Below are 18,793 nucleotides of genomic sequence, written 5' to 3' on the forward strand. Positions count from 1 at the left end.
CTGCACAAGTCACAAGTATGCTTATAAATGAGTAACAGACATTAATGTATCATAATGCCAAACACAGTGCCAAATGTGCTGGCTCATTATCAACCAGGGCAGTGCTCCTTACACTTTAAGTGCCAATGATTCACCTGGGGAGCTGGTTAAATATAGATTTGCATTCAGCCCGAGATTCTGCATTTTAATAAGCTCCCAGATGATGCTTATACTGCCGGCTGGGGACCACACTTTTAGTAGTGTGGAACTAGGGCAATGACTTGAATACTGGGTTGACTTTGAGAGATTGGGCTAGGTTGCAAAACAGAATTTTAGTCTGCCTTTGTTTTTGTTTGTTTAAAGTGGTAAAACATTGGGGAAATCTGAAGATGCTACAGAAAAAAAAAAGTTTGAATGAACACATTTAAAAATCTGGGAAGCTCAAATCCATTCTACACACTTTCATTTATTGTCTGGACAGATAAAGTACAAATAATTCAAACACAACAAGATTATGAAAAAAAAACATTTACAATGCTTTCCCTCAGAAATCATCTAAACTAGCAAGATTAACATGAAGTCATCCGTTATAACTAAAGTATACAACTGCCTGGTCCTAAGATTTTTTTTCCTTTTTTTTTCCCCCAAGAGTGAACACATTATAGAGAAGAGATTTTGGCATGCCTTTCCCACTAATGCTTAGCAAATGCATCAAAACTTTGCCAGCAAAGTGCGTTCATTCATAGCAGGTGATGTAAAAAGATTTCCCTGAATGTTGAACGAGTGTTCTCTGAACTGAAATCTGTTTTTTTTTTTTAACTGAAAAGAGGAAAAAAAAACAGAAAAAAAATTTAAAGGAGGAGTCTATGATGTAGCCTTGGTTTTCGTTACCTGTCTACCACTACGACTACTACTACAAAGTTTGCCTCTTCAGTGTGAAAACAACAGTTCTGTCTACATGCACTTAGTGGGTTCAGCATGGGAAAAAACGCACAAAATAAGCACAAGTTATAAATAACCATAACGTTTTATTACCATTAAGACTAAACTGGTATTGAAAAGATTGTATATAACAAGACAAGAAAAGCAATAGCAAATTTAACTATCAACTAGATTATGCATAGCGAGTAACTGTTTCTATTACCCAGGGAAGAGCATGAACCCTTGTATTTTTTTGTTTCGTTTTTGTTTTAAATATATAACCGTACAAAGCACAAACATACTAAAATGATCAGTGCACTGGACGTGGGAGAATGCTCCCTCAGTCATTTTGTTCCCTTAGCTCTGTTTTGTTTTCCCCAATCTGAATTACATTAAAATAAAGACCCAGTTGTTTTTATTTTTCTACTGTGCAGTAAGAAAAAATATTCACAACAAACATGACAATATATCAAACAATAGTTCTACACAAGTTACCTTGATACCTCTTTAACTGTCACTTAAATATCATAAGAAAACATTTTTAAGACATATACAAACAAAACTAGCCAAGTGTTACAACTTATAATAAATTAACCCAAAGGAAAAATAACTTTATATATATATATTTATATTGTATATACACATACACACACAACAGAATGACACAATAATATGCTTCTTCCCATAGTTTAAGTAAACAAATAAGTAGTCTAGCCAATCTAGCTATATTTGATCTCGGCCATAGGCATCATCACATCGGCGATTAAATAAATAAGTGTTTCAAGCAACATAAACAGTGTTTCAAATGTACCAACACAGCCCAATTCTATCAGCATGGGCTACAAAGTGAATTTGAAAATTCCTTAATGAATTTAAAGCAAATGTATCTTTTGTTTTCCTCTCCTAAACACATTACATTTAACTATGATACTAAGATATGTAAATAATTTCGTAGCACCTACTGCTCAAACTAAGGAAGTTTTAGATCAAAAGGAAAATTAATCTTTTTAATTTTTGTTCTGCTGACATCCCATACTGATGACTTAAAGAAAAACTGTCTTTCAACTCATCTCCTTGCTTTTGGGTTTTGACTGTGGGGAACTGTGGTACCCTGGGTAGAACGAACACTCCTTTCCCCTAGTAATTAATAATTTTTTAATTATTATTACATGCTATGAAAAGATATGAAGATCATCTGTTTATAGCCCATCCTTCAAAAAACAGTCTACGAATCCAGTTTAAAACACACATCTTGATCTCTAAAAAGTTACCAGTGCAGTATGAACGCGACAAAGTTGTCAATTTCCCCTAAATTAGCCAGTCAAAATATTTTTTTCTCAAATCCAGATTCTCTTGTAAAAATTCTTTATATTTTATAAAAATAGATTTTTCTTGAAACCCATTTTCAGCAAAGAGACCACCTCTTTGGCAACAATGTTAATGTTATTAAATTGTTAATGTCATCAGGTATCCCCCTTGCCCCCATCCCCTAACAGAAGACTGTTTTAGTTCACATGATATAAAAGAAAAAAGGAAAAATAAAAAAATTTGCAAAAGTTTTTTTAAGTTTTGCAATTTTTATTATTCCTCTTTAATTTGTGTGGGTTTTTTTTTTTTAACCAATCTGATTGGATCAACATTTTGACAAAAAAGAAATATCTTTTTTTTTTTCTTTCTTTGAATCCCGTTACTTTGTAAAAATTGTTTTATTTTTATTATTTTTTTTTTGTTTTTTGTTTTTCTTCTTCAAATGAGCGAATGGTCATCTTAAAAAGACCCACCTTCAAGGAAGGTAGTAAAGTTAGCTGGCTGGGTAAAAATCCCTGCACGTCGCTATCTATGTATATTATAGTCAACAACGACAGCTATGAAAGAACATTCAATGCATCAAAGGTATTTTTTTTGTGTTTTTTTTTTTCTTTTTTTCTAAGCATTATAAAATCCTTTCCTGGTACACCTCAGGATAATCCAATGTTTTAATACTTAGGCAACACTGGCTTATAAAGTCCATGGTTGAATATAAGCCTTGAAAAGTTTGTTTCTCTCTCTTTTGTGTGTGTGCGTGTGTATGTGTGTGTGTGCGCGCATGTGTTTTGTTCGTATATATTTATATATATATTTTAATAAGTAAGGATGGGAAATTCAGGACTTGTGGGCTTTGTTGGTTTTAAAGGAAACTTGTAACACTCGGTCTCCCAGGCGGTACCCGTTGAGGCTGGCGATGGCCATGGCGGCCTCGTCATAATTGGTCATGGTGACAAAGCCGAATCCCTTGCACTTGTTGGTGTTGAAGTCACGGATGACTTTGACGTTGTTCACCGCCCCGAAGGGGCCGAAGAGCTGCCAGAGGACACTCTCGTCTGAATCCGGGGACAGGTTGTAGACAAAGATGCACCAGCCTGTTCCTGTGTGGCCAGGGATGTTCATTCCCACAAGGCTTGTCATCCCGTCAATGGTGATTGGAGAGAACCTGGGGGGACAAGCAGAAGGGGGGACTGGTCCAGACATCAGTCTGACCACGGATAACACACAGATGCACAGACACAGACACGGGGCAGAGGGCTGAGTGAGTGTTTGCAGGCGAGTCTTCAGGGTTTAAAAACCAAAATGTAAAAACTAATGTCTGGCATTTCTTCTGATGGGAATGGCTAGCCTGGCTAAGGCACACATATGCCAAGAGAAAGGCCTAGGTCAACTCCTAAGAACCACGAAGGACTCCCAGAGCAAGGCTTTGTCATACTCTCATGACATATGTTCACAGGGTATCCACCCTGAGCCTTACCTCCCTCCCCACAATACAGGATGAGCTCTTCAGGGAAGGGGCCCTACTTCATTCATCCTTTTGCTCTACTTAATTATTCAGTGGAGCCCATATGAGAATCTCACAGACATGACACATAGAAAACACTCAATAACTGTTTATTGATGCAATAGGTGAATAACACTGGTGGATCTCAATGGGAAATCTTATTTATTTTTTTAAAGTAGATTAGGGGATGGCCCCAAAGTGCTTACATCTACCATCTTTGCAGTCCCTTGATTATGGGGGGTCAAAGATCTCTTGATATTATGGAGGATGGAAATACATGAGAATGAATAGACATGTCTTGTTATTAATTAGATGGGTGGCTTATGTTTCTTTTAGCTTTCATTCAGAAGAGTTTCCCCAAAACCCCTGAGCAATGATAATAACGATGTATCATTCCTTGATGCTATATTATCTGGAATTCATTTCTAAGTGTCACAGGAGTGAGATTTCAAGTGGTTTGTGCATTTATGTATCTTGAATCACTCACTGTACATTGGAGAAGCAGAATAATGTTATTTGCCCTATTACAACTACTTTTGCATTAGGCTTCAAAATCTCTTTTTTCATGTAATCTTGAAAAGAAAAACAACACTTCTGATGCTATTCACCGTCTGATAAAATATGTGTGTGATTCACGATGGATGCATCAGATGAAACAATTAGGTTACCAGTGCCTACAGCAGAAAAAAAAGTTTGTTAACATTTTACTTTACACCAAACTTATACAGGGATTTTGACCCTATATGCTGACTAGTACCTTGCTTTTCATTTGGTTGGTTGGTTGTTTTTCTGAAGAGGGGCATAGGAGGAGGGGCAGCAAAACGGGGGGAGAGAACAGATAAAGTGCCATCTAGGGTTGTTTTGAAAATAAGTACATATTCTTAGAGATTTGAAAGTCCTATGAAAGAATAGTTCTGTATCTACCAGAATTTAGATAATCAGCTGGCTGCTGAAGGTAGGGTGAACATAACAACAGGCAGTATTTTTGGTATTATTCACCAAGTCAATCTTCCCTCTTATTTGTTTTTAAATAAGAGGGAAGGACAACCCAAAAAACATCATGGCATGAATTCTAGAAGGGCAAATCCATGTCTACTTGTTATTTGCATCATTTCTGAAGACTGTCTTCCCAACCTTCTCTCCTCTGAGTCAACTGACCGCTTTCAGTTTATAGGCAGAGAACAGCGAGGTATTTATTACAAGGCCAAAGTCGGGGCTAGCAAAGAGGTTTCAAGTAGCGCCTCAACTCTAGTTGGTAATGCTACCTGGAGCACTTTGGTAGGAAGGACCCTGGATCCAAATCTGGGTTTAATGGGAAAAGAGAGTGCTCTTATCAACCAGTGATGTTCACTAAGGCGGGGAACTAGAGGAGATGGCAGCGAGTGAGCTGCAGTGGTGTCTTCCCGGCCTCATCTAGGTAGAAGCATCACTCTTTTCATGACATTTGGTGCCACCTCACTAAAGTTAGACAGGAGCAAAGGTATGGGACAGAGCTGGAAAAACATAACATGTGTGGGAACAGGGAAGCAGTATGCTAGACACTTGGCGCTCACTCACAGTCCCTCATGGGTGCTGGGATTGAGATCTGAGAGGCTGGCACCCTAAGAGGGAAGTCTGAGATCCAGTTATTTCCTCCACCGTGTGCCCGTTTCCAGAGTGGAGCACTTACCATGCACGGCCAAGGGGTAAAAAAACTGCCTCATACAGGGAGTGACTATTCAAGACCATACCTCTTTCCCTTGACTGCAAGATGGGGAATTAAAATGTGCAGTACTACTGAGCAGGGAGATGAAGATGCTGTGTCCCTAGCAGTGCAGGGGGGTTTATCAAAAGCACATGTGGGAAGCTCACAGACACGTGACATAATGCACCCAACTTCCTGAGATTCAGCTTTCAGACTAGGTCTGGAACACCCTGTGACTATGCCCTTGTTCAGAGAGCCCCTCAAATCTTGACTCTATTTGAACCCTCAACCCCACAAAAAGTTTTTAAATAAAAGAAACAGCAAGTTTAGAACATACATACATACATATATAACCAAAGGAGGATTGATAATAACTGCTAAAACCTGTAACAAAAGAAAGCCCTGGCTGAGGTGCACACAGATACACTTCGCCCTCAGGCTGTGCCCTGAAGTGCACACGGAGGTGGGGGTAGGATTCATAAGGTCATCCACTCATTTATTCATGCTGTGGCCAGAGCTGGTAGTCCAAAATCTAATTTTCCCACTGACAATCATAAGATTGTCAACTATGATTAGCAAAATGTTCTAATTTTGCCATGCTGGAATCTGCCCTCTTAACTGAATCTTGGCATGGCTAATGCAAAACAGTTGCTTTGCAAGTTTGCAAAATCAGCTGGCAAAGAGTCGCAGCCTTCCCTCTTAGGGGAGACATTCAGAGGACCAGATTATCAAGGGCTTGGTAGCTGTGGCACCTGAACCATAGGAGAAGCCCACCTGCAAATAAAAGAAAAAGTGAAACACACAAACACACTTTGTGTGCCCTAAAAGAAACAAAACCAACTGAGGTCTGAAATTAAAATTAAGAATTTGACATGCTGGTGGAAGAAAAAGGAAGAATTAAAAAAAAAAAGTAAAGTTAGTGAATTAAAAAAAAAAATTCTAGCCCCAGTCTGTGCCAACACGGACATCTGGCAATCTGTGGAGTTTTAATTACCTCTTTACGCCATAGGCCATATTAAGCAAATTGTCCAGCCTGCAAAGAGAAGGAGGGTCTCTGGGTTAATGCCTCACAGATGGCAAGATCGCTCAATGGAACTATTAATAAGAATGCTCCATTTTCAAAGAAGAAAAGCTCAACAACTTTCCCCAATGCTTAGGAGACTAACCCCTGGTAGATACCCCCTTTCCTGCCTCTGACTAAAGTAATTCGTGTTCAGGTCGATGCTAAAGTTTAAAGCAAGTGTCTAATGAACTTTCCGTTCTTTCAAGGTCTGAATTAATCTCATTCCCCCACCTCTCAGAACATCTGTGTGGATTTTATTTTAGGTTTTGTGTGAATTTTTTAAAAAAAAGATTTTCTTTTAAACTTCTTAAGTTGTTCACCTTTTATTATAATTAAATTGATGGATAAAGGTCTCTGTTCCAGATTAACAATACACACGCACAAACAGTGCATATCAGAATGGGTCTTTTCTCTCAGCCTAGCTACATCATCTAAATCTTTTTACCACACCCTTTTTTTTGAGAGGTGGGGGGCAGAGTTTGAGAGTTAAGATCTTTAAAAATTAGCTTACTATTTACAAGCTGAAAGCACATCCCAGCAAACTGCCATTTTGTTATAATCTCCCTCACATTCAGTATTTTACTTGGGGACAAGCTAGTCACACCGTGGGGCAGTAGTAACCATAGTTTCCACCATTAAAAGCCTGCTGGAAAGGCTTTTTACGTAAATACTGCATGTGCTCTCACACAAAATAAAAATTAGATGACTTGGACTCTTCGTGAAATCATTAACCATTTCAAATTCATGGGGCATGGGAGGACACTCCAGAGGCTTGATTTTTCTCCTCACTGGAGCCCGCTGGAACGAGCTGCTATATTCCTGTGTGATATTTGAAAAGGAGAAAGACCTTTTCATTAAAGGGAAGTTGGGGCATGGGTGGAATAGAATAGTTATTTAGAATTATTATGGGTAGGTCAAGAATATTCTTATCTCTTGCACAATAGAGGTAGGTCAAGGTCGGACTGTCTTCATGGAGAAAAACCTGCCTTTCAGAAACGTCGCAGGGGAAGGGGAATGCCCCATTGCACCAGGAGCTTCCTGGGGGCTGGGCACCCAAAGGAAACACTAATAAGGCTTGGGCAAGTCTTCCTCCTTGTCTTCCCAGAGTCTGCTGACTTAATGTCAGAACAAAGTTAACACAGAAGAGAGGATCTCCTCTAACCCCGCAAAAGAACAGAGTCACCAGCAGAAGAAAGAGGACAGGCTATACCACTCCCTCTGGCAAGGACCTGCCTCCTAGGCTACTGTTTTCTTTGACTTTATTACAAGCCACTGTCTTAAGCTTAAGTCTAAGCTGATGAATGTGGTCACTTCTCTGTGATCAATTCTTGTTGAAACTGAACCTTCTTATTTGGTTGAACGCAGAAATTTTGTTTTAACCAGAGAATCTGAAGTTTAACCACAGTCACAGTGGTAAGTTGAAAGGGGGCTTAGAAGACTATCTGGTCCAATCATCACATTTTACAGCAGTGGAAACTGAGGTTCGGGGGAGTTTCACCCAGTGATTCCTGGGGGCGGAGGTTCGTCTCCTGCCCCATCCTTCAGGGCCGTGGGCCAGCTCTGTACTGATGCAGTAGGGCTCTTCCCCTGTGCACGCCTACCTGAACCTCTGAGCCTGGTGGTGGAGTGGGCCGGGGTAGCGCCGGTTGGGGGACTGGTAAAGCTGGGACAGCAGGGCCTGGCTGGACTTCTGGCTGGGGTTGTTGGCAAACTTCACAGTAATCGGTTCCGTAGCACCGCTGGGCTTCTGGCCATTCAGCCCTTTGATGGCTTCTTCTGCCTCGATCCTCTTATCAAACCGGATGAATCCCACCCCTCTGGACACTCCTGGGGAAAGAGAAAGAGCCTTCATAAAGAGTGAACAAACCGAAGTGGTAAACATTCCCAGGAAAAGATGGGCTAGGCCCTGTGGACTCTGTGGGGAGTCAGCCCACCTGTGGGGCCAGGGCTGAGCCTGGCTTCCCGAATCTCTCTCATCCATCAAAATGCATCTGCCTGCATTTCTGCCATCATGGCTCTGGACGGGTGACTCCCACCCCCAGAACACAGGTATCGCTCACATCTGCCCCTTCTAGCCCTCCGTCACCACCCCCCTGCTCAGTCCTCAGTCCTAAAGACCTCCCTTTGTTGCTGTAAGTGATCACTGCTGTCTGGTTTCTAGTTCACCAATGTGTCCTCCACTCTTGGTAACTAAGTAACCTATTTGAAAAGCAAACTCTGAACATTGTTACACCCTTAAAAGCATCTTTTATAACTTTTTTGTACATTTTCAATTTTTCATCTTGTGGATGATACCTGTTCCTCATTGCTCTCCACTCTAAATACAGAATAACTAATGAACAAAACCCACAAAAACTCCTTCTGTGGCTCCATGTTGCATACAGATTAAGTCCAGACTTCTTGGCATGGCATTTAATGCCCCTGATGATCTGGCCCTAAATCCCCTGTTGAACCTCATGCCATCCATGCTGAACTGCCAGAGTCCTTCAATAAGTTGTGTTTTTCCTTGACTCCATGCCTTCAGATATGTCCCATCCATGTATTCTATAGGAGACATCCTATCCACCTAGAATGCTCTATTCTTCCTTCTTGCCTGAGAACTGCAAGTCATCCTCCAAAACTCTGTTCAAACATCACCTCCTCGATGAAGCCTTCCTTCCCAGCAGTGCCCACCAGGCATAGCTTGCCTCCTCCTGAGCTCTCGTGGTGCCTTGGATGGCCCTAGCAGGTACTCATCACGTTGGAGTCTTATAAGGGTGGGACTGTGCCTCCTTCATCCCTGGTCCCTGGTGTCCCTCTGCACAGCATCCAGGACAGAGCTGCCTTCAGTGAGGGTTTGTTGCAATAGTCAAATGATAAACATGTCCAAACTGCTCTCAGGGGATGTGTAAATTGGGATTACATTTGGAGTAGAGTGAAAACATTCTGCCATCAAAAATGAAATGTAGGTGCCTTTCTTACTGAGAGGTGGTGGCTGCCTTTCTTTATTACGGCCAAATTACGGCAGAACCAGATCCTGGGTTATTCCTGCACTGCTAGTAATGAACTGGACAGAAGTCAGGTCCCCCACTTCCAGCCTCTGTTTCCCCATGTGTGAAGCAAGGCAGTTGAAGGTTCCCTCTAACTCCATAAGGCTACCGTTGGAGCCAGAGCTATACACACAAAGTAGTGTTACTTTGTTGATGGTTGAAAGAGACTTTGATGGTTATTCAGTCCCACTCTCAACCTGATGCTGAATCCTCTTCATAATTTTGCCAAGTAGTTTAGCTGCTGCAGGAACAGGTCCCATGATGAAGATCTGCTTCCCAAGGTGGCCCATTTTCAATCTGGGGAGTTGATTGATTAAAAAGTCCTTTTTCTCCTAAGTCAAAAATCTGTCTATTTAAGATCTATATCCTTTACCCTAAGTGACCTCTCTTCTCCTATGGGTCACAGAGCACTGGCTGGTGACACTGAGACATGAAGAAATGACAAAAGAATACTTAACCTGTGACTTGATCAACCAGGATTCGTGAGGTGATGATACGGCCATATTGTGAAAAAAGCTGCTCCAGTTCCTTCTGGGTCATGGTTTTGGGGAGACCACTAACGTAGAGGTTAGCATCCCTGATTGAGGCAGAGCTCGGACGGGCATATGAGACCTAGGAAAAGGCAAGAGGAGCTAAATCCATTACAGGCAATATCCCCTGAGCAGAGACTGAGCCGACAACCGAGATGTCAGCCCCTCGTCCATCATTCTAACTCACGGTGTCAGCTCAAATAACCCGGTAGTTCAGATTTTTAGCTACTCATAATAGTAATGAGAACCAGGAGAACAGCAATAGAGGAACAAAGGGAGTGCTGACGATAACTTAAAACAAATGTACAGATAAGGGTCTCTAAGTGCAGAACAAAATAGCTAGTGTACGGCAGCTGTTAAATGCAGAACTACCCACGCACAGAGTTCTGAAGATTTACCTCCTGGATGTGGGTGTATAGAGGATTTACTGTATCCAACACATAATAATCTTTGAATAAACCAAAAAAAAGAAACCCATGAAATTCTGTTCTGCAGATTTCTCTCTTTGCCACCCTCCCTACCCCGTCCCCTCCCTCTTGAACACATAAAAGCAATCAGGTTCTCTGCAAGATTTTTTAATGTCCCATCCTTTGTGTTGTTCCAATATGTTCCCACAAGGTCTGCTCTAGCTGAATGACAAAGTGCTGGTGAAATGGGGCTGAATGAACATCTGCTTGCAAAACTGGATCTGTGACCTTGTCATAACATCTGCAAGAACCAGTTGCCTTCTAACTTTGAGGCGGAGCAGATAAAACCACAACAAACCAAATGAGGGCACGGTGGGAAGGGGGAGGGAGAGGGCACTGGAGAGAGAGGCAAGCCTCACCGATGGTTATAATAAGTTCGACTTTGTAAATTTGTCCTCCCAGATCTCTCAAGTGCTTTTTTTTTTTTTCCCAAAAAGCTAACACAGAAGTGTAAACAGATCTGAAATTCCATCTGCAAGAAGCCAAATCTGTAGCAGTACACATAAGCAAAGCAAACCCCAGCAGTCATTAATTTTAGACTTTCATTTACTTATTTATTTATTTTTTTAAAGAAAACAACATGAGACATTTGAAATATAATTTACAGCTAGTCTAACAAAAGCACTTTCCTGCTAATGCTATTTCTGGGGCGGTTGTGGCTCAGAATAGATGATGAAAACAGTCATCTCAGAGCACATCTGACAAGGCTGGACAGGAAGGGACCTATGTGCCTTAGCATTTTTCAGTTGGGGAGTTTTATTTAATTTATATAACCAATTCACAGGACCTGCTAAGACTATAGGGGTGAGTGAGTATGTATGTGTGTATGTGTGCTCTGCACACACAAAAGCATGTTTGCGACAGGAATGATCCATGTTAAACTGGACCCTCGGCATTAAGAACAAACCTCCAGGAGCGGAGCGGGCCTCGGGTCTGAGAATGGGTCTAGCAGTGGGTCGCGCGAAGAGGAATGAAGGATGAGCAGGACCCCCCCACCCACGGAACTCTCTCCCTTTCCATGCAGAGATGCCAGGTCCCTCTATGTGTTCCACACCTAAAAATAGATGTTGACTCAACAGATAAAATGATGAGTGACTAATGTGCCTCGCTGGCCTCCTCCTGCCAATGGAGCCAGGCTGCCCATCTGCAGTGTCTATCTCTTCTAGAAACTCACGGTGGCCTCTGTGGGCTCCTTCCCAGCTCATAGCTGACAGGCAGAGGGGCCTTTACATAGAGGGACCCTGTGTGTACACTTCGAGGTGGGGGCTGAAGGGCTAGGAATCCCATGAGACTGCCAGGGCAGGGTGTCACTCCACACACGGCTCTCCTACCCATGTCCTTTTAGGCTACAACCCAGCACAACTATTTTTTCAGGCATGAAGAGAAGGAGGCAGGGAGAAGGAAATGAAAAACATCACAGTGACAGGTCTATGGACATGAGGGTCACCCTTGTCTCACCCCTGTCAATTATGGACAAATTAATTATCTAGATGATCTTTGTGCTCCCCGAAAACATACCCTATTACCTCCATTCTTCTGTTCATAGGGAACGTTTTCCCACCCACTTCCTCAGGTCCTCATCCTTCTCCTTTTAAGGCCCAGCTCAAATGCCACCTTCTCTAGAGAGCTTTCTCCCACCGTACCTCCTCCTGAAAGCCCCCTCACAGTGTTCTCGATGAATCACACCCATGCTACTTAATCCGTTCTGACTTTGACTCACCGTCTCTCTATCTAGTCTGCTGATCTCCTTGAGGTCATGGGTTGTGTGTGTGTGTCCTATTCATCTCTGTGGCTCAAGCTCCCAGCACAGAGCCTGATACCCGCAGGGTGCTCGACACCTACTGAGAGAATGAATGAACACCCACAGATCATACTGAATGACTTGGGCATTAGTGGCTCTTTGGGGTTAACTGCAGCTTGGATTCCTCCACTTAGGGAGATCACTGAGAGTTAAGCATCCAGAATTTCAGCTGTGTTTCCTACTAAGCTAAGAGTTAGGTTTCCCATTCTCCAGTATCTGGGGTAGGAAGGACAGAAAGACTGTTCTAGGTCTACATATAGAAGCCTTTTCTTAGCAAACATTTTTTGAGGATCTACTACGAGCCAGGCACAATGCTGTATGCTGGGATACACAATCAGCAAGAACAAGGCAAGGCCTCTTGCCCTAAAAGACTTCCAAGACCAATGAGGGCAACAGACTACACACAGCAGGTACTCAATAAATAGGAGTTGAAGGGAAGGATGGTGCACATGTGGACCAATGATCATGAAACCACAAGATGTGTGTCATTCCAGGGCTGTACAGATGGGACTGTAACACAGAGAAGGGGAGACTAATCTCCCTTTCAATTAAGGGTTAAAAGAGCCAGGAAGGAGACAGGTCGGTGAGATTTGTGCTAAAACAGGTGATATGACAGTGTGTGGTGGGGTCAGAAAACTGTGGCCAGATGATAATTCTCCTCTATTGTGAGGACAAAAGAGGTGATGAAGGTCAAGGGCTCAGTGCAGGGCCTGCCTGGCACCCAATAAATGCACAGTGGATTGTAATGACCTTGATTCTCCTGAGTTCTAGGCGGTCAGAGCTGGGATACAGAGGAGGTAAGGCTGGAGACAGGTCTGCTAGGAGAAAGGAGCTGGCACTGAGAAGTCAATGACAGAACCAAAACCATTTGCCCGAAGAGGATTCTGACAGAGGAGGAATCTCAGCCAGGAAGGATTACTGTGATGGGCCCCAGTCACAGAACAGACACAAACCCCAAGGGTGAACAGCACCTCAACCATTCACCAAGCCTAATTTCCGCTTGGTTTTCCTCTTCTATTTGGAACCTTAAGTCTATTGTTCTCTGAGTCCCCTGTCCAGGAAACCCGCATAAGTGGGAGTGGGAAGAAACAACAGAAGAAGGATCTTTCCACATTCAATATCTAATGCTTGTCCCAGTATCTAAACTTTCCAAGTGTCCTCATACGTTTATTAAATCCTAACCGAGTGACTACAGGTGTCAGGTCCTTTGTTAGGCTGCAACGTTTCTAAAATATCGCTGACTTTTAGCTCCTGCAGATGGTCAGCCATTGCTGGCTTTTTAACCCCCCCCCCAGAGCCCAGGGCTCCCAACACTGGAGGCTGTGCCCTAAAGAACCCTGCGCCCCAGACCCTCAGAATCCTGCTCACCTCTTTCATCCAGAATCTCTGGAGACAAGATCCAGCACTGATCTTGTTCTAGAGCTTGGAAGGAACTGGGAGTGGGGAGACTACCCCTCTCTCTCTGGGTAAGGGTGACCCCCAAGGCAGGTGACTTTACCAATGATCTTGATGGAAGATTTGTGGTCACTCCAAACTCCCTGCCCCTCCTCATCCCTGCAAGCCCATGGGAGACCCTACTCTCTGCAAAAGTGACAGTACAGCATGGAGTTTATGAGCCCAAGGGACTGCTCCAGTACTCACTAACTGTGTGATCTTGGCAGGTAATTTGATTTTCTTTTTTTTTTTTTAGAAAATAAAAAAAAAGCTTTTTAATGGGGGATGGGAGAGCTGGCTGTCCAAGTGAGAATGGGGTTGGAGTGTCAGAAGTACATATCCCTGTGGGCCAAGTCGGCTCAGGCCACCTGGATCTAGCTCTGCAGCTCACCAGAGGAGTCCTGGCAGTTGTGAAAAGTAGCTATGCCACCTGGATCTGGCTCTGCAGCTCACCAGTGGAGTCCTGGCAGTTGTGAAAAGTGGCCATGCGATAGCCCACAGTGACACAGGAAGGGGGCAGGGCACAGCCATTCAAGGAATAACACAGCAATTAACACCAGAATGGCAAAAGGTTCAACCCCTCAAGGTGGTGGGAGATTTGACTTCTAGTAAACCTTGAGCTACATTATATGCCTATTGTACTATATTAGCATGGTGAATAGCATGCCCACAGGCGTCAGGCCAGAGGCTAGCCACAAAAGGTCAAAGAGTTGGAAAAGGCCAACTTACTGGGAATCCCAGCGCCTTCCCCAGGCTAGTTAAACTGGTCCTTCCACTTATTAGCATATAAAGGTACTGAGCCCAAGAAAACTGGCAACACTGAGCCTCGTGGCCCCTGCCTCTCTCTCTACCTTTCCGGAGACAACCTGCACTCTGTCTGTGGAGTGTGTACCTACTTTTACTCTAATCTGAGCACCCAACCCCCATACCTCGTGGCCTTTCTCTTGGCTTTTGATGCATCTCTAAATAAATCTACCTTTACTCAACTGTGGCTCGCTCTTGAATTCTTTCCTGTGTGAAGCCAAGGACCCACACTTGGCGGGGCACGTCCCAGGGGCTCAACTGAGGCCTGGGACACAGCCCTCCTCCATGCCCGACATCCATTGTTCCTGCATCAACAGTGCCCAGGGCATAGGCGGACGCCAGCAAGTAGGCAGGCAGTGGCCACAGGCGCTCCCAGCAAGACGAGGGCGGCTCCAGGCCCAGGGCTCCCATGGTCAGGGCTGCCGAGGTGGAGCCCAGGAGTGCCAGTCCCCACAGCCACTGCCCTAATTTCATCATGGTCACTCTGGCCCCCTAATTTGATCTTAAGAAGTCTGTTTCTTTACTGGTAAAAAGAGGGACAATTTTCCTTCAAAGGGTTTTGGTGAAGAATTAAGAGAACAGATTTAATGTGCTAGCACACACCTAGCATTTGGTATCTACTTAGTAAATATCATCATGTGATGAGTCAGACAGGCTTTCACGGGCCAGCCTGGGACTCTAGTGCCCACTGGGACACACCTTTCAATTTCACCACACAAGCAAACATCTGGAACACTACCAGTGAGTGCCTATCAAATCACTCTCTCCTCTGTCAGGCCGGGGGGTCTGGATCATCTTTACCACTTCACTGCGCTGAATTTCCTCTAGCATGTTCCTACAGACTCCGCTGCTTCACATCCACAAAGCACTTTCTACTTTCCAAAGTGACTTCACAGGCTGCTCTCAGCGATTCTCACCAAGGTGGTAAGGCAGGCGTCGTCTGTCATGACAGATGGGGCAGCAAGACCAGGGCTGGGGGCTGCCCCTTCCCACACAGCACCCCAGGTGCCTTCACGGTGCACAGCGAGGGCCTGGGCTGGGCAGGGTGGGAGGAACAGCATGGCCTGGGGAAAATGTTTCCTGAATCACCTGGCAACACCCTGGCCCTTGTCTGACCCACCACAGTACAGAAGGAGCGGACTTGGAAAGCATGGTAAAGGCATGATCTTGGGTGCTACAAGGAGGGTGAGGTGAGAGGAAAGGCATCCTTCTCTGTCCTGGAAAGGTGCTTCTTTAGGAAAACACTGGTCTCAGAACATGAGAGTTTGTTCATTCCTCCGTTCTTGAACGTTACTGTGACCAGGTTCTGTGCTGGGAGAGTCTTTGCTTCAATGAACCCACGGTGTGGTGAGGAAGGAAGCAAACAAGTGAAGAGTGCAGTACAGAGGGCCGTTCCTGGTGGGGAAGATCATTCCCGTCCACGGGGAGGACACCCTCGGGGGTAACAGTCCAGGCCTCTCTGTACCCCCATCCCTCTTTTCCCAGGGAAGATGGCTCTCAATAGGCTTCAATAAAGGAAATGAGCATGTGAGCCTCAGACACTGCCTGCTCCCTCCCTCTGGGAGCCAGATGCCAGCCGGAAGCACACTTTCTATTCCAGGCTCTAAGTCCTACAGGTGCAGGCTATGCTCTCACATGCAGAGGCCTGTGACCTAGCATGTCAGTCTGTCCGATTGTGGGGTTCGGTGTTAGGAAGCCCACTGTGTCCACGCAATCCATCTGGGCCTTAATCAGTAATAAAGATGAACTTAGGATTCCATAAGCTTTTCTGTTTTTCTCTCTCAGCTGATTTAGAACTTGGATGTAGAAAACAGGGGTGTCATCAGTTGGGCCCCTTTGAATTACAAGGATCTCTATCATTGACTGGACTTCTGCATGAGCTGCGCATTCTATCCACAATACCGCTAACCTCCACAACCCTAGTTCGTGGTAAGTGGAAACAAAGGTGACAGGTGACGCTGGTGATCCCAGCAGAAAGCATTAGCCTTGAAATCTGTTTCACAGAAACTTGATGCTGATGTGACCTCAGAAGTTCAGGGCAGAATCCAAGATGGATTATAATCCACTTTATACATCTCCAAGGACAGGAAGCGCACTACCCCATGAGACATCCTGCACCATCACCACCACCCCTGGTTATCGGAAAGTTCTTCCTTCTGCTGAGTTCCAGCCTGTCTTCCCTGTAGCTTCTGACCTTCTCCTATTTCTACTTTGGCTCCACATAGCAGGAGCATCCTTCCTGTCCACATCACCCCTTATCTTGTGGGTCTCAATGAGGAGCTAGTTAGAGCATCAGGCAACTGTATTTTGAGACAGGCCACTCCAAGGAAGTTCTCATTTATGTTATTTTAACTGAAATGGAGCATTTATCCTGGAATGGAAAGGAGATAGGGGTTAAGAGCAAGGGCTTTGGGGTTGGAGACATGTAGATTTAAATCCTAATCACTTTGCTAGCTATAAATGGTAAGTCTTGGGGTAAGTCAATTACGCTTTCTGAGCTGTATCACGTGAATAATCTAGAAGCTTTCTAAAGGAGCTGTTGTGGCCTTAAATGAGCTAACACATGTACGATTCTTAGGCACAATGCCTGGCACACAGTAAGTGCTCAGTAAATAGTGATTTTGGATACAATGGTTATGTACTTATGCTTTATGCTCGACATGAGGTGGGAGATGACGACAACAGCCCCTGACAAGTAGGGCTATCAGTCTAGCAGAGGAGATGCACTCATTTCCGAAGATCAGGCTGCAGATTCTCCCAATCTGTTGTAACACCCCACGCTCTGAGTGAGCACAAACTCTCCAGAGCACGCGGATCCCTGGGGACATTTCCTCCAAAGAGACCAGGACGATGGCAGCAGGGAAGAGACTCTGGTGCTGCCCGGGCCTTCAAGGAGCAAACCCTCCTTGGGACTTCCAATCCCGCCTCCAGGAGCAGGGAGAGAAGAGAGAAGCCAGCTGCCTCCTAGAAATAACAGCTTTGTGAGGATCCACTTACCCCTGGGTGGCTGCAGGCAGGACAGGTGTCTGCTTCCGCAGCCCCACTCCTCATACTTCCCCTACCCATCACCTGATATATGACGTATGCATTGATACGGTATTCTTTTATCAGGGGCAAGACCCGATGGTAACATGTCTAATGAGTTCTGATCATGCCACTTCTTCCTGCTTGAAACGTTCAGCGTTTCTCCAGCACTTTGTGATGGAAGCTCAAATCCCTTAACCAAGCATTCAAGGCCCTCTGGGATCTGGTCTGACCTTTCATCTCCTGCCAACCCCTCCATGCACCCTGTGCTTCAGTTCAAACAAAATGTCTCTATTCTTGCTATTTGTTCATCATCATGGCAAAATGAACTCCTGCCCAACCTTCCAGGCCCAGCCTGAATGCCACCTCCTCCGTGAAGCCCAGGCACAGATGACTGCTCTCTCCGTGGACTCTACAGATGATACTCGTTTCAATGGCAGCAGCTATCACACCGTCTCCCATCACAGCCATCTGCGCTAATACCTCATCTGCTCCAATGATCTGAGCATTCTGGTGGTCTCTGCAGACCCTCTGTAGCATCTAGTCTCAAAGCCTCACACAGGGTAGGAGCTCAGTAATGTTCTCTGAATTGAAACAAAAACGTATAAAACACTGTATGCACTGAATTTTAGCTCCTTTCCCAGGAACTAATTCTGATGTGGAGAAGGAGCTAGAAGGAATCACGGAGTTGAAGCGTATCCAAGAGTATCACGTGAGTATCTGGCATACAGTAGGCTGGATAAATATTTCATTAAAAAAATGGTGTGGTGATAGAATTCATGTGCCTTCCAAATTGTTTTTTTAAGTCCACTAATTACTAAGGGGGATTACTTGGTATGAGGTCCTTGCTGTCTGTCTAGTGGCCCCCAGAAGGGAGAGATGTGCTAAAGGTTTCAATGCCTGGATAGAGGGAGAGCTGGTCTCAGGCTCGGGGTTTAAGACACTCAGTCTGCTAGCTAAACTGCAGCTCCTGATTCTTGCTTCACGGAAGACTGGTTAAGATCGCTGTGGTCACTTGGAAACTTCATAAGACTTTCCACCATACAAAGCCTTTACATATGCTCTCTGAGCTTTAGTAAGACTCAGACTCATTCTTTCCCTTCATATATATCTCTGAAACATGTAGCTAGGAAGAAGTCTTCCCTTCTCTCCATGTAATTTTTCACCTTAGGGGTCACCTCGTTCACCGCCGTCTTCATTCTGGGGAGCACTGATCGAGCAGTCCGCTACAAACCATGACTACCTGTA

General features: G+C 44.4%; 1 protein-coding gene across 3 annotated transcripts in view; it reads right to left on the reverse strand.

The window, feature by feature from the left end:
- Positions 1 to 987: 987 nt before the first annotated feature.
- Positions 988 to 18,793, reverse strand: part of ELAVL4 (ELAV like RNA binding protein 4) — an 87,851-nt gene continuing 70,045 nt past the window's right edge. For all 3 annotated transcript variants that reach the window (XM_010951822.3, XM_010951828.2, XM_010951827.2), the window contains exons 4-7: positions 9,944 to 10,097; positions 8,058 to 8,283; positions 6,388 to 6,426; positions 988 to 3,370 (exon numbers count right to left, since the gene is read on the reverse strand). In XM_010951822.3, coding sequence (XP_010950124.1) covers positions 3,043 to 3,370; positions 6,388 to 6,426; positions 8,058 to 8,283; positions 9,944 to 10,097 — 747 coding nt within the window. In that variant the 3' untranslated portion in view covers positions 988 to 3,042. The remainder of the gene's footprint in view (positions 3,371 to 6,387; positions 6,427 to 8,057; positions 8,284 to 9,943; positions 10,098 to 18,793) is intronic.

This window comes from Camelus bactrianus, chromosome 13, assembly GCF_048773025.1.
Source record: "Camelus bactrianus isolate YW-2024 breed Bactrian camel chromosome 13, ASM4877302v1, whole genome shotgun sequence".
NCBI lineage: Eukaryota > Metazoa > Chordata > Mammalia > Artiodactyla > Camelidae > Camelus > Camelus bactrianus.